The 15,806-nt window shown below is 54.0% G+C and overlaps 1 protein-coding gene across 1 annotated transcript; it reads left to right on the top strand.

The window, feature by feature from the left end:
• Nucleotides 1-5,932: 5,932 nt before the first annotated feature.
• On the top strand, nt 5,933-14,310 carry LOC144726503 (peripheral myelin protein 22-like). The gene is made up of 5 exons (XM_078605287.1): nt 5,933-6,022; nt 9,066-9,174; nt 11,537-11,660; nt 12,966-13,106; nt 13,254-14,310. Exons 2-5 carry the CDS (start codon nt 9,097-9,099, stop codon nt 13,403-13,405), a joined length of 495 nt encoding a protein of 164 aa, XP_078461413.1. The 5' UTR covers nt 5,933-6,022; nt 9,066-9,096; the 3' UTR covers nt 13,406-14,310.
• Nucleotides 14,311-15,806: the final 1,496 nt, after the last annotated feature.

The raw sequence follows: 15,806 nt of genomic DNA on the forward strand, positions 1-15,806 counted from the left end.
CCTCTGCCTCCCTCTGCCTCGCGTCTCTCCCCGTCACAAACCCTGGCTCGTGTCGGACGTGACACCTTCCCCGTACACGCGCAGGCGCGTTCTCATTTGAACTCAAGATATTAAATAACAAAATAAACAGGCCACATCCCTCCTTCCCAAATGTCCATATCATATATTTACACATTCCATCAATCACACGCCCTTTTGGGAGTGAATAATTTCAGCGTAATTGACTCGACTCAAGTAAAACTGGACCGGTTTCGACCTTCAATGGCTCATCAGCAAGGTCAGGCTTGCCTGAATGAATGTTACTTGACTGTCCGATGTTTACAAAGCGAGGGAGTCACACGGCTTCTGCTGCTGCATCGCTGTGTCACTGGCCTCGCCAAAGCCAGTCACGATCAGTGAGGCAATCCGCGTGACCTCACCCCACGCTAAACAACTCCGCCCTGAGGATTGTCTCATTGGTCTCTCCAACCCAGCGACGATGTCAATGATTTTGCAATTGACACTCAAGGCTTGAGACGAGGGATTCCTGGGCGGTCACACGCCGCGCCCAGCTGCGCCATTACCCCGTCAATCACACTCTCTGCCGACATCGCCCGCGGCAATCATAACCACCCCGCGTCCTGGGGGGCGCCCCCCCCCTCACATTGTATTGGTCGCTAATGTCGAAGAGCCACTGCCTCGGTGTGGCTGCTCTACGAGAACCGCTCCTGAATCCCCAGCTCGGTCGTGAGCCCCGGTCCCGGACACAGGAGCCGTGACTCGAGATACAGGAGCCGCGCTCGGCTCCATAAAGGATGGTCGCGACCTTCATATCTCTCAGCCCCTTATCAGTGCCTACCTCTTTACAAACCTTATCAGTGCCTACCTCTTTACAAACCTTATCAGTGCCTACCTCTTTACACACCAATTCAGACCTTATTGGTCACCCCGTGCCCTAAGGAACCGTCCACAAATGGCGTCACGCGATTTTTGACGATTTTATACCCCCCCCCCCACTCGTCACACGATTTTTGACGATTTTATACCCCCCCCCCACTCGTCACACACGATTTTTGACGATTTTATACCCCCCCCCCCACTCGTCACGCGATTTTTGACGATTTTATACCCCCCTCCCCACTCGTCACACGATTTTTGACGATTTTATACCCCCCCCACTCGTCACACGATTTTTGACGATGTTATACCCCCCCCCACTCGTCACACGATTTTTGACGATTTTATACCCCCCCCCCCACTCGTCACACGGCGTCACAAAGAGTCAAACCCCCCCTCAAATATGACGTCACAAAGCTCTGCCCCCCCCCCAAACCATATTTCCATTTTGAAAAGGAAACATGTTTCAAATCGCTTTAAACTATTGTCATTGTAGTGCGTATTTAATGTGGCGCTGCACTCTGATGTTGTAGGAGTGTTGTTATAACAATTCGTGTTGTTATAACAATTCTGTATTTATTTAAAGTTGCGCATTTGGATGTGACGTCACATTTATCACCCCCCCCCCCTCGTCACACATCGTCACAAATGTCTGACCCGCCCCCCCCTAGGTGCATGACGTCATTTATGGACGGCCCCCAATCTCAACGTTCATCCTAGAAAGTCCCATCACAAGGGAGAAACACAGACAAATGGACAAAGCGTGTTTTTTGCGCGTATTGAAACGGCTGTACGTCGTATGGACCTGAAAACGCAATTTCCCTGTACAAGAATACGGGCAACCCGTATAGGTTGACAGGTATGGGCCGTACGTCGCTTTCACGCGCGTATACCCGCCCCGTCACGTGGTTACACGCGCGGACTCATCCCGCGAGCCTCGCGCCGCGCGCCCCACTTCAGGGCAGCGCGTGGCGGAACATTCCACAACAACGACAGCATTCCTCCTCCACAGACCCGCCCCCAGTATCGAATTCACTCAGACTGTTTAATATGCATACAAACACCGCGGCGCGTGAACATAACGGAGAGGCTATTTACCCGGGCACGCCTACAAATAAACCCTAGAGAAAATGCAATGACGTGGGCCACAAAAAAGTTGTGTTCCACATCGAAAATATCATGGGGCGGTAAGTCACGACCACGACCGTTTACGGACGAGCGCAACGAGTCCAAAGTTGACTCCCTCGGTCCCTCAGCCCCGCCCGACCGGACACGCGGCCGCGGTGACTGAGCCAACCCGGCCGCCTGCCTCACCCCATCCTCAGTAGCAGAGCCCCCCATCCCCCACAACAGAATGACATCCCTTAGTGACGGCTCTGCCAACACGGCAATGTGATGATGTGATGGTGCTGTATCATAGTTGTACTTGACACGTGTCCCTGTCTGTTCACACACGCGTCCATTTCTCACCCTCAAGCTATTTCTCATATTGCCCCACGTGTCACCTCCTGTGCCCCACGTGCCACCTCCTGTGTCCACCTCCTGTGCCCCACGTGTCCACCTCCTGTGCCCCAAGTGTCCACCTCCTGTGCCCACGTGTCCACCTCCTGTGCCCACGTGTCACCTCCTGTGTCCCAAGTGTCGCCTCCTGTGCCCCACGTGTCTACCTCCTGTGCCCACGTGTCACCTCCTGTGTCCCAAGTGTCGCCTCCTGTGCCCCACGTGTCCACCTCCTGTGCCCCACGTGTCCACCTCCTGTGCCCCAAGTGTCACCTCCTGTGCCCCACGTGTCCACCTCCTGTGCCCACGTGTCACCTCATGTGTCCCAAGTGTCGCCTCCTGTGCCCCACGTGTCCACCTCCTGTGCCCCACGTGTCCACCTCCTGTGCCCCAAGTGTCCACCTCCTGTGCCCCACGTGTCCACCTCCTGTGCCCTACGTGTCCACCTCCTGTGCCCCAAGTGTCCACCTCCTGTGCCCCAAGTGTCCACCTCCTGTGCCCCACGTGTCCACCTCCTGTGCCCCACGTGTCCACCTCCTGTGCCCCAAGTGTCCACCTCCTGTGCCCCAAGTGTCCACCTCCTGTGCCCCAAGTGTCCACCTCCTGTGCCCCACGTGTCCACCTCCTGTGCCCACCGGGCGAGCGAGGCCGAGTGGGTGCGGTGATCTGTGGGAGTGGCGCCCAGAAACGCACCCATCAGCGACTCCTCGACGTGACTGCTGTCGATGTGATGACGATGATGTGAGGGTGACGTGATCGTGCGGGGGATGACGTGATGATTATGTTATGATGGTGTGAGGGTGATGTGATTTTAGATATGAAACATTTAGTGTCCGAAGGTGTCTATGTGATGTGAGGGTAATATGCTGATGGTGATTATGGTGATACGATGGTGATGATGGTCATGTGAAGGTAATTCCGTGGAATGACTTCACGCAGCTTTGAGTCGTGGTGCGTAGGAGAGCGGGGGGGGGGATTTCCTCTCGTCTCTCCGCGCTCTCGTTTGGAACAACAGCCCCGCCATCGCTAGGCGTGGTGCCGGCCCCGTGACGGCGCCGTGAGTCACGGCCGCGCGGAGGCTTCGCGCCCAACGCCATCACGAGCACCACGCCCTGTAACTGGAGCCCTGCACCACGCTCTCCCCTCGCTCTCGACTCAGTCTCTTCCCTCAAACGCCTCACGTGCACCCTCACACTCCACTCACTCCGTGAACGATAACCACGCTGCCCTCACACTCCCCACACCAGGGCTCAGGGCAAGGCGGCAGCCTCCCTCACGCCCCTCGAGCCACCAACAGTAGCAGCCACTACGCGTTTCGTTTGTACCAATTCGACTTTAAGTTTGGCCAAATTTGATAATTCCCCGCAAATCACTCAATCGGGATGGATCACAGCAGCAGTAGCAGCAGCATTCATCGGCCCCCTAATGGCAGACTCGGCTTGCAGACCAGGTAGCGAAGTCATCTGGCGGCACACATGGGCAGCTGCTGCCCTTTGAAATGTTCTGAGCTGAGATGCGATGTCGGGCGCTCTATCGACAACAAATCATGGTCGTTGTGATTACACAGCGGGCATCACTACGAGCGCGCGTTCTCACGACAGCCCCCCCCCCCGCTGTGAAGAGAGGGCCCTGGGCGGACCCCCTGCCAGAGCGCTGAGGGGGGTGGTGTGTCGCCTCAGCTGTCATCGATAGGGAGGGAGGGAGGGGGCACAGCCTCGGGTGGGGGTATCCCCCCCCCACGCGAAGATGTTTGAGGGCCATAGAAGCGTCGGCCCCCCAGCCTGGCGCGTAGCGAGCCCCCCCCCTACACTCGTGGCCAGAAGCCAAATAAACACGGACAGTTCGCTTCCTTCTTCACGTATTCGTGTGGCCACATGGAACATGCAAGAATGTCTCTACACGTCCCATCAGCCACACGGCCTTCTGACAGTGATCTTTTTTTAAAAAGCAGAATTGGTTCAATCCGAGCAATCTGTGTCTCATCAGCAGTCATTGCTTCAAGTATATCCTGACTGCTGATGAGATATTGACGATAAAAACCGGTTTCCAAAGTTTTGTTGTATTAGCCCAATGCTGCTTAAATTGTGCACTCCTCTAAGGCCGCGTGACTGATGAGATGTGTACGACATTGGTGTATTCTCTATGTGCAAGGAGAGATGTGGCAAGGATGGCGCACTGACATTGTATACTCGCTTTGTGATGCTGCGGTAAAATAAATCCAGCCTCGCTTCCTCCACCTTCATCCCTCACTCTCCCCACACACTCTCTCCTCACTCTCCTCACCCTCCCACACTCTCCCCACACTCTCCCCACACTCTCCCCACACACACTCTCACCACACACTCTCTCCTCACTCTCCCCACACAAACTCCCCTCACTCTCCTCATCCTCCCACACTCTCCTCACCCTCCCCACACTATCCCCACACACACACTCCCCTCACTCTCCCCTCAATCCCCACACACTCTCTCCTCACTCTCCCCACACAAACTCCCCTCACTCTCTCCTCACTCTCCCCTCACTCTCCTCATCCTCCCGCACTCTCCTCACCCTCCCCACACCCTCCCCACACACACACTCCCCTCACTTTCCCCACACTCCCCTCACTCTCCCCACACACTCTCTCCTCACTCTCCCCACACTCCCTTCACACTCCCCTCACTCTCCCCACACACTTTCTCCTCACTCTCCCCACACTCCCCTCACCCTCCCCTCACTCTCCCCACACACACTCTCCCCTCACTATCCCACACTCCCCTCACACTCCCCTCACTCTCCCCACACACTCTCTCCTCACCCTCCCACACTCTCCCCACACTCTCCCCACACACACTCTCCCCACACACACTCTCCCACACTCCCCTCACACTCCCCTCACTCTCCCCTCACACTCCCCTCACCATCCCCACACACTCTCTCCTCACCCTCCCCACACACACCCATTATTCCCTCACTCACTCCCCTCACTCTCCCCTCACTTTCCCCACACTCCCCTCACCCTCCCCACACACACTCCCCTCACTCTCCCACCCTCACTCTCCTCACCCTGCCCACACACACCCATTATTCCCTCACTCACTCCCCTCACTCTCCCCACACTCTCTCCTCACTATCTCCACACACACTATCCCCTCACTCTCACCCTCCCCACACACACACTCCCCTCACTCTCCCCACTCTCTGCTCACCCTTCCCACACACACCCATTATTCCCCCACTCTCCCCACACACACACATTATTCCCTCACTCTCCCCTCACTCTCCCCACATACACTCCCCTCACTCTCCCCCCCTCACTCTCCTCACCCTCCCCACACACACCCATGATTCCCTCACTCACTCCCCTCACTCTCCCCACTCTCTCCTCACCCCCCCCCCCACACACACCCATGATTCCCTCACTCACTCCGCTCACTCTCTGTGAGCTAGCGGAGCTGTGGCTGCCCGAAGAGAGGGGCCTCTCAGTGGGGGAGAGTCCTCGTCGGCTGTGTGAGGAGGGGCCAGTGGGGCGATGGGAGGGAGGGGGTGGGGTGGGCGCATATAACCCGACTCCGCACGCGGAGCTCAGCTCCTCCTGCCACCGCTGCCCCCATTGCGAAGTGAAGCGAAGAGGCGAAGCTAAGAGGTGAAGTGAAGAGTTGAAGAGGTAAGGCTGCAACGGCCGCGTCTCTGCTTCGGGGTGGGGAGGGGGGTCGCGCTCTCGGCTGCTGCTCTCATCGCTGCCTCTGCCGCCGTCTCCCCGTCTCCTCCCGTGGCTCCTGCTGCCTCCCCGTGCGTCTCGCCGTCTCCCCGTGTCCCCTGCTGTCTCCCCGTATCTCCCCCGTGTCTCCTCGCTGTATGTATGTTGAACTTCTTTCGCACCGTACGTAGCCAACTGTGCTAATAGGAGGTGCGGACATCTGGGTGCCGCGGTTGAGGAGTAGTTTGCTTGGGGAATCACGGGGTCCTCTCTCAGTATCCCTCACCACGGCCCCACGAGTCACTCTCCGAGTCGTTCCCTCCGAGTCGTTCCCTCTCGAAGTGTCGGTTTCTGTGCGTGGCTTGGCTCTGGACTCTATCGTCGCGAAGCCCCGGGGCTCATAAACATTCTCGAGACGGGGTCCCGCCCTTTGCGTGAATCCAGTGCTACCCATAAACTACCCCTATACTACTGCCCCACCCCTCAACTAACATTACCCCTAAAACCACACCCGACCCCTAAAACCACACCCTACCCTTAAACTTAACTCTAAAACCATCGCCTACCCCTAAAACCACACCCTATTCTTAAACTTAACTCTAAAACCATCGCCTACCCCTAAAACCACAACCTACCCTTAAACTTAACTTTAAAACCATAGCCTACCCCTAAAACCACATCCTATCTTTAAACTTAATTCTAAAACCATAGCCTACCCCTAAAACCACAACCTACCCTTAAACTTAACTCTAAAACTATAGCCTACCCCTAAAACCACATCCTATCCTTAAACTTAACCCTAAAACCACACCCGACCCCAAAAACCACACCCTACCCTTAAACTTAACTCTAAAACCATAGCCTACCTCTAAAACCACACCTTATCCTTAAACTTAACCCTAAAACAACACCCGACCCCTAAAATCACTCCTTACCCCTAAACCAACCCTTAAAACCACGCCTTACCCCTAAACCAACCCATTACACCTACCCCTAAAACCAATCCTTACCCCTAAACCAACCCCTAAAACCACTCCCTACCCCTAAACCTACACCTAAAACCACGCCCTACTAAACCTACCCCTAAAGCCACGCCCTACTAAACCTACCCCTAAAACCACGCCCTACTAAACCTACTCCTAAAACCACTCCCTACCCCTAAATATACCCCTAAAACCACGCCCTACTAAACCTACCCCTAAAACCACGCCCTACTAAACCTACCCCTAAACCAACCCCTACAGCCCGCCCGCCTTACCCCTCAACCTACCGCTAAAGCCGCCACCCTTCCCCGAACCCGACCGCGGGAGGGATTTGCCGATCCCAGCCACGAACTCCGAAGCGCGGATCGGGCGTCGCTCAGAGCGCGGTGCCCGCGGAGCCGCGACGCTCCACCGCCCCCACCGCTCAGTTTCACGGCGCATCACAAACCACTCCGTCACCCCCCCCCCTGCCCACTCGCTGCTGTCACCAAAATAACACCGCGTCCCAAGCCCCGGCAACCCGCACCGCGCCCGCCAGAGCGAGATCACGCGTGGGCGACTGATGACGGCTAAGAGGGGAGATCGGCCCATGTCTGTACATCCCTGTGTCTCTGTCTTTCTGTTTGCCTGTGTGTCGGAATCCCTCTGTCTGTGTATCCCTGCGTCTCTGTGCTCCTGTGTCTTTGTACCACCGTGTCTCTGTTTGTGTCCCTGAGTCCCTGTGTCTCTGTACCACCGTGTCTCTGTCTGTGTCCTTGAGTCCATGTGTCTCTGTACCACTGTGTCTCTGTTTGTGTCCCTGAGTCCCTGTGTCTCTGTACCACCGTGTCTCTGTCTGTGTCCTTGAGTCCATGTGTCTCTGTACCACCGTGTCTCTGTCTGTGTCCCTGAGTCCCTGTGTCTCTTGGGTCCCTGTGTTTATATCTGGTAGAGTTTAGCGGTCTTGGGCTGGGCCTAACTCCAGTGTGAGTTACAAAGGACTGCATTTATTTGGGACACAGCGCATGATACCCAGTCTTCCCGCCCTGGTAGTAATAATGGTTGTGATGTTGGTTATGATGATTGTTGTGATGATGATGATTGTGATGATGGTTATGATGATTGTTGTGATGATGATGATGGTTGTGATGATGGTTATGATTATTGTTGTGATGATGGTTGTGATGATGGTTGTGATGATGATGATGGTTGTGATGATGGTTATGATTATTGTTGTGATGATGGTTGTGATGATGGTTATGATGATTGTTGTGATGATGATGGTTGTGATGATGGTTGGAATGATGGTTGTGATGATAATGGTTGTGATGATGGTTATGATGATGGTTGTGATGATGGTTGGGTTGATGATAATTGTGATGATGGTTATGATGATTGTTGTGATGATGGTTGTGATGATGGTTATGATGATCGTTGTGATGATGATGGTTGTGATGATGGTTATGATGATCGTTGTGATGATGATGGTTGCGATGGTGGTTATGATGATGGTTGTGATGATGGTTGGGATGATGATAATTGTGATGATGGTTTTGATGATTGTTGTGATGATGGTTGTGATGATGGTTATGATGATTTTTGTGATGATGATGGTTGTGATGATGGTTGTGATGATGGTTATGATGATTGTTGTGATGATGATTGTTGTGATGATGATGGTTGTGATGGTTGGGATGATCGTTGTGATGATGATGGTTGTGATGATGGTTGTGATGATGGTTATGATGATTGTTGTGATGATGGTTGTGATGATGGTTATGATGATCGTTGTGATGATGATGGTTGTGATGATGGTTATGATGATGGTTATGATGATGGTTGTAATGATGGTTATGATGATGGTTGTGATGATGGTTGGGATGATGATAATTGTGATGATGGTTATGATGATTGTTGTGATGATGGTTGTGATGATGGTTATGATGATTGTTGTGATGATGATGGTTGTGATGATGGTTATGATGATTGTTGTGATGATGATGGTTGTGATGATTGTTGTGATGATGATGATGGTTGCACGTGCGCAGCGTATCATCCAGGGAGTGTTACCTCTACGCCATGAAGCTCCTCCTGCTCGCCATCGCCATCATCCATGTGGCGGCGCTGGTCCTGCTCTTCATCGCCACCATAGACAACGTGAGTGCCTCCGCGGTCCGGCGTTTCACCCTTCGCATAACGAGGCGAGAACTCAAGTGGCCAGTGAGGCTCCATCGCAAGCGTAGTCAACCTGGGTCACCAACATAACAGCAAAAACATACAAACATAATACAGCAGTGACGCGAATAGCACTCGGAGCATAAACATAACAAATAGCAACGGCAGCAGAGACAACTACGTTACAAAATAAATATAAAAGTGCACAAACAGAACGAAGATGACATGCATGTTCCAGTAGAGAGAGTCGGCTCGGACAAATGACTTGAAACCCATGCGCAGTGAAATGAGGCGACAGGAACATCAACTCGGAGTCAGGGTGATCACTGCACTATCAGGGGTCCACGGGAGCTGAGTAACACAGCGGGAGCTGAGTAACACAGCGGGAGCTGAGTAACACAGTGGGGGCTGAGTAACACAGTGAGAGTCCATGGGAGCTGAGTAACACAGTGAGGGCTGAGTAACACAGTGGGGGCTGAGTAACACAGTGGGGACTGAGTAACACAGTGGGGGTCCATGGGAGCTGAGTAACACAGTGAGGGTGCACGGGAGCTGAGTAACACAGTGAGGGTGCATGGGAGCTGAGTAACACAGTGGGGGTCCATGGGAGCTGAATAACACAGTGGGGGTCCACAGGAGCTGAGTAACACAGTGAGGGTGCACGGGAGCTGAGTAACACAGTGAGGGTGCATGGGAGCTGAGTAACACAGTGGGGGTCCATGGGAGCTGAGTAACACAGCAGGGGTCCACAGGAGCTGAGTAACACAGTGAGGGTGCACGGGAGCTGAGTAACACAGTGAGGGTGCATGGGAGCTGAGTAACACAGTGAGGGTGCACGGGAGCTGAGTAACACAGTGAGGGTGCATGGGAGCTGAGTAACACAGTGGGGGTCCATGGGAGCTGAGTAACACAGTGGGGGTCCACAGGAGCTGAGTAATACAGTGAGGGTGCACGGGAGCTGAGTAACACAGTGAGGGTGCATGGGAGCTGAGTAACACAGCGAGGGTGCACGGGAGCTGAGTAACACAGTGGGGGTGTACGGGAGCTGAGTAACACAGTGGGGGTGCACGGGAGCTGAGTAACACAGTGGGGGTCCACAGGAGCTGAGTAATACAGTGAGGGTGCACGGGAGCTGAGTAACACAGTGAGGGTGCATGGGAGCTGAGTAACACAGCGAGGGTGCACGGGAGCTGAGTAACACAGTGGGGGTGCACGGGAGCTGAGTAACACAGTGGGGGTGCACGGGAGCTGAGTAACACAGTGGGGGTGCACGGGAGCTGAGTAACACAGTGAGGGTGCACGGGAGCTGAGTAACACAGTGGGGGTGCATGGGAGCTGAGTAACACAGTGAGGGTGCACGGAAGCTGAGTAACACAGTGGGGGTGCATGGGAGCTGAGTAACACATTGAGGGTGCACGGGAGCTGAGTAACACAGTGGGGGTGCACAGGAGCTGAGTAACACAGTGGGGGTGCATGGGAGCTGAGTAACACAGTGAGGGTGCACGGGAGCTGAGTAACACAGCGGGAGCTGAGTAACACAGTGGGGGTCCACGGGAGCTGAGTAACACAGTGGGGGTCCACGGGGGCTGAGTAACACAGTGAGGGCTGAGTAACACAGTGAGAGCTGAGTAACACAGCGGGAGCTGAGAAACACAGCGGGAGCTGAGAAACACAGTGGGGGTCCATGGGAGGTGGGTAACACAGTTAGAACTGAGTAACACAGTGGGAGCTGAGTAACACAGTGGGGGTGCATGGGAGCTGAGTAACACAGTGAGGGTGCACGGGAGCTGAGTAACACAGTGGGGGTGCATGGGAGCTGAGTAACACATTGAGGGTGCACGGGAGCTGAGTAACACAGTGGGGGTGCACAGGAGCTGAGTAACACAGTGGGGGTGCATGGGAGCTGAGTAACACAGTGGGGGTCCACGGGAGCTGAGTAACACAGTGGGGGTCCACGGGGGCTGAGTAACACAGTGAGAGCTGAGTAACACAGTGACGGCTGAGTAACACAGCGGGTGCTGAGAAACACAGCGGGAGCTGAGAAACACAGTGGGGGTCCATGGGAGGTGGGTAACACAGTGAGAACTGAGTAACACAATGGGAGGTGGGTAACACAGTTAGAACTGAGTAACACAGTGGGGGTTCCGCGTGCTATGCGGATTCACGCTGGGTGGGTGGGGGGCTCTAGAAATCTGTCCACGCTCATCGTGGTCGCTCGTGACGAGGTCTCTGCACTGGGTGACGGTCCTGACTTGTGCTGGTAACACCTGCGTTCCACTCGCGGTGGCATGTGGTGCGACTGGAGCGGTGTGGCTGACGTGGTGTGTCGTGGTGTGGCATGCAGGCCTGGTGGTACAACAGCAATGTTCTGAACGTCACGAGCCAGAGTGTGGACCTGTGGAAGAAGTGCAAATACGATGGAAACCAATGGATCTGCGGATCGAACGGACACGATGTCCCTCTCTCAGGTGACTCACGCTCTCCCTGGTTATAACTGCGATAGGTGTTTAGTACGATTCACGCACAGCAGACCTAAAAGATCACATTACGTCATTCAAAAGGAGTAGGCGATGTGTGATTGCGTTATGATCCAAATTTGCCAATTCAAAAAAAGAAAACCACTCAATTGTGATTGTACAAAGCAACATCGCCCCCTCCTGCGACACAACGGTAGATTGCGCCTGTGGAACATCAATACCAAAAGGCGTAATGCTCGCCTTGTGGAATTGACGCACATCCTAAATCCTCGAACGATTTCTTCCGTTCAAACTATGGTCATGGGCTCATAGCCAAGGCTCGCGCTGCCCCCTTGTGGCGGTTGGAGGCTAGAATCAGACCACTTGGCCGAGCCATTCCTTCCCCGGTGCGTGTGATCTCCATTGCCCCCCGGGGGCTCAGATGCCTTGAGCGATCGTCAAACTTTGCCCAGGGATGCCACTGCCCTGGGCAAGAGCCCCTGCTGTGGCCATCGCTCGCAGAGATACCGACACGTAATGGCACCACAAGATCCCGGGTTTGGAATCACTAGAGTGAAATTACAAAAACATTAACACATTCTGTGTAAATAATAACACTGTGTGGTCTTCCAAGGAAACATCTAATAGGCGACATTTCGGGCAATGCCCTTGTTGACAGGACGTAATGTGTGTGTAAATGTTTATCGGTAAGTACAGTGAGTGTAGATTCGTGATACTGGGCGATCCATCTATAGACGCGCCACTGATTCCTAGTGATGCTCAGGCGATGGCTTGGTCTCAGACGCACGAGAGTACTGCCATGGGTAACGCGTGTGCTCGGATCGGTGGCAGGAGTGATCTTGTGTGCGGCGTGAGAGGGTGTGTGTGTCTGTGTGCTACTCGCTAGCAGCCCTTGCCCCAACAGTCTATTGAGGCTGCATGAGGGATCTGTATCTCTGTATGTGTCTCTGCGTCTCGCTGTATGTATGGAGATGCCGATGTTTGTGACAAAATAAATAAGAAGACACTTCACCTCCTTCCCATATCTGTCCCTTCGCATAAAAAATAAAAGTTGTTTTACACATCCCATCAGCTATACGACCTTCTTGGAGTCAATCTTATCAGTAGCATTGGTTCAATGCAAGCAGAACTCTGGATCGGTTTCAACATTTAGTGTCTCATCCGCAGAGTCCGGCTCACTTGAACCAATGCTGGGCAAAGATCCTCGCCATTAGATATGGGTCCCAGTTCAATGTGGTGCGAGCTACAACCCCCAGCACGAGCTGACCGTGATGTTTGCGCCTGTCCCCACCGCAGACTGGATACAGGCCGTGCAGGCCTTCATGATCCTGTCCGTGATCTTCTGCTCCGCTTCGCTCATCATCTTCACGGCGCAGCTCTTCCGCCTCGAGAAGGGTGGCATGTTCCACTTCACGGGGGCTTTCCAGCTGCTCGCCTGTGCGTGACCGCACTGCACGTAACCACACCACACATAGCCCTCAAGCGCTCCCTGCACGACACGTCACTGCACTGTATTGCACCGTATCGTTAACGAGCGTGCAGTTCACCTCGCTAACCACTCCCCGCTCTCCGCGCCGCTCGCAGGTTTGTGCGTGATGGTGGCCGCCTCGATGTATGCGGCGCAGTTCAACTACAACAGCAGCGGCGGGTACGGCTACTGCTTCATCCTCGCCTGGATCGCGTTCCCGCTCACGCTCATCAGCGGCGTCCTCTACTGCATCCTGCGCAAGAAGTGATGGCCCCACCCCCTCGCCCAGCACGGGCGCAGGGCACGGCGCCCCCCTCCGCACGGCAGCTCCTCATCCCGATCCACGGGGCCCACACGGCTCTCGGGACCCACACATAGGAACGCCACTCTCACCCTGGAAATCAGATTTAAAAATCACGGGGGAATTTTATAATAGACGGAAAATTGTCTGGAATGTTATTTGCTCGTCGGGTTTTGGTAACGTAGCATAGATGTTGAATTGTAACACCCGCAGCCCTGTAGCTTTTACAACGTGTACTCAACTTGCCCCCTCCCCACCTCGTCCCCCGTAATCGTCATGCCCTCCCCCCAACCCCGTAATCATCATGCCCCCCCCCCCCCCGTAGTGATGGTGCCTGTGCCCATGTGCCTTCGCCTCGTGTCCCACTTCCCAGTCGCCACGTGCCGCGTCCGATTGCTGTGACGTGGCCACTTCTCATGGCGAGTGGCAGCCGCTCCACGACACGGCGAGGGACGCGGGCTGTGTTCAGCAGAACGCACTACGCGTGACTCTCGCTCCTGCCGCACATATGCGGGGATTCACCTCCACATATCTGTGTCTCTGCACATAAATAAAATTATATTTTGTACACATCAACCGTACACGGTCTTCTGGGAGTGCATCATTTCAGCAGCACTGGTTTACAACAAGCAAGAACTCTGGACCGGTTTTGACATGCAGTGTCTCATCAGCAGAGTCCGGCTTTGCTTGAACCAATGCTGGTGAACTGCCAGATGTTTAGAGGCAAGGACCCTGTCTGTTCGATATAGAATTGCAAAACTATATCAATCACAGCGAACAATCAGGATGCGCGTGTTACCAGGTGGCGTGCGTTGCGCGGGTAAGGAGGGAGGGTGGAATGGTATTTTGTATAAAACATATGACTTGCCTCACTCTTGTCCTGGCTCTCTGATGTCCATCTTCTCCTGGAAACCACACAGCCACCTCATGAGCCTGGCTCGTGCTTGGTAGTGCATTGCACGGGAATGGAAGTGTAGAATCACGGTTGTTTGGGCCACCATTGTTTCTAAGGTCGCCACCAGTCCTCAAATCAGCGTCTGTTGTGGTCGGATGGCACGGATAGATTTTACCGAGATCTGGTTCTGGTGACCGTGTTGAACTCTGTCGCAGGAGATTGCACGGCAGTGTCGATACACCTCGGCCAACGGAGACATCAGGCCGGGTTTGCGCTGTAGAGACGGTGGCGAGCCGAGCTCTGGGCGCGTGGCTGTTGTAAAGCCCAGGGAAGGAGGGAGGGAGCTGGGTTCAAACCCTGGCACTGGACGCATGTTCTTTCGGGCCGGTGTCCCCAGGGAACGCGGCCGAACTCTGACACAGCAAGTCACCCTGTAGCTTACAGGAATGGGACGACTCTTCGATTAAAATCGATCGTGAGGCTCTCAATGAATGCACCCGATTGTCCTCGTGATTATTGCAGACTCGGACACGTCCATGCAATCGACACAGTCACAGATTGTACAGCTCACAGCCTCACAGCGCATTACTGCAGCTCCAATGAGATGCCGTACTGGACTTGCAATCCAGAAGTCGCCGATCCGATTCCATCTCCTGGCACGGCAGTTGAAACAACGAGGCAGTTTTCTAAAATCCTACCCACCAATTCTGTCCAAACAGCAGTAATTAGGTTCAGCACTATTAGTTTATGATCGGCAAAGTCGAGTGTGGTGGTAAATTGTGGGTATGCACACCGCTTCAAACACGTCTGCTCACAGTGTGGGAGGGTACATTAAATGCACTCCGGAGTTCGCTCAAGAGGAGCTCCTTCCGCCAGCAGTGGCGTGAAGGAGCACTTGCAGGGCCGCACCTTTACGTTTTCCTTCAAACTCTACATCCGCCACAAGGCCAAACACAAGCACATCCATGACCCCAAGTCGCGCAGTGGTTCAATGTGCATGCACTTCCTTAGCAAGCTGGTCGCGCTATTCGACCATGCGCACACGCGGCGCACGGGTCCTCGGCCAGTGGAAAAAGCAGGATCTGTCCCGTGCCGTGATCGCTTGACCTCCTTATAATCCTGTACCAAATTTTGACTTTAAACTTTCAGACTGCAGGAATTCATATTCTTTGGTTCTTTCGGTAAAGTCACGTAGATAAAGAAAATAAAATCAAATAAAAACTACGTTTCCATCACAAGACAAGCGAGTGTCTGCAGGAGGAAAAAAGACGATCGCTTGTGTTGTGATCGAAACGTCGTAGTTTTTCTTTTATTTGCTTTTATAATTTTTAGACTTTACCAAAAGAACCAAATAATATGAATCCTGTACCAGCTTGAGCTGCAGCGTCAGATCCATATCGGCCCCGGGTCTATTTAGCACCATGGCCCAAGTGCGGCGCAGTGGCGCACAAAGATACAGAGACGAGGAGAGTG

Source organism: Lampetra planeri, chromosome 23 (assembly GCF_965212315.1).
Source record: "Lampetra planeri chromosome 23, kcLamPlan1.2.h2, whole genome shotgun sequence".
NCBI lineage: Eukaryota > Metazoa > Chordata > Hyperoartia > Petromyzontiformes > Petromyzontidae > Lampetra > Lampetra planeri.

Bases quoted from the DNA above. Each gene is read 5' to 3' on its own strand.
- LOC144726503 (XM_078605287.1), top strand. From the start codon at position 9,097: ATGAAGCTCCTCCTGCTCGCCATCGCCATCATCCATGTGGCGGCGCTG. The intron at 9,175-11,536 runs GTGAGTGCCTCC...TGTGGCATGCAG, and splicing joins TCATCGCCACCATAGACAAC to GCCTGGTGGTACAACAGCAA. The intron at 13,107-13,253 runs GTGCGTGACCGC...CGCCGCTCGCAG, and splicing joins GGCTTTCCAGCTGCTCGCCT to GTTTGTGCGTGATGGTGGCC.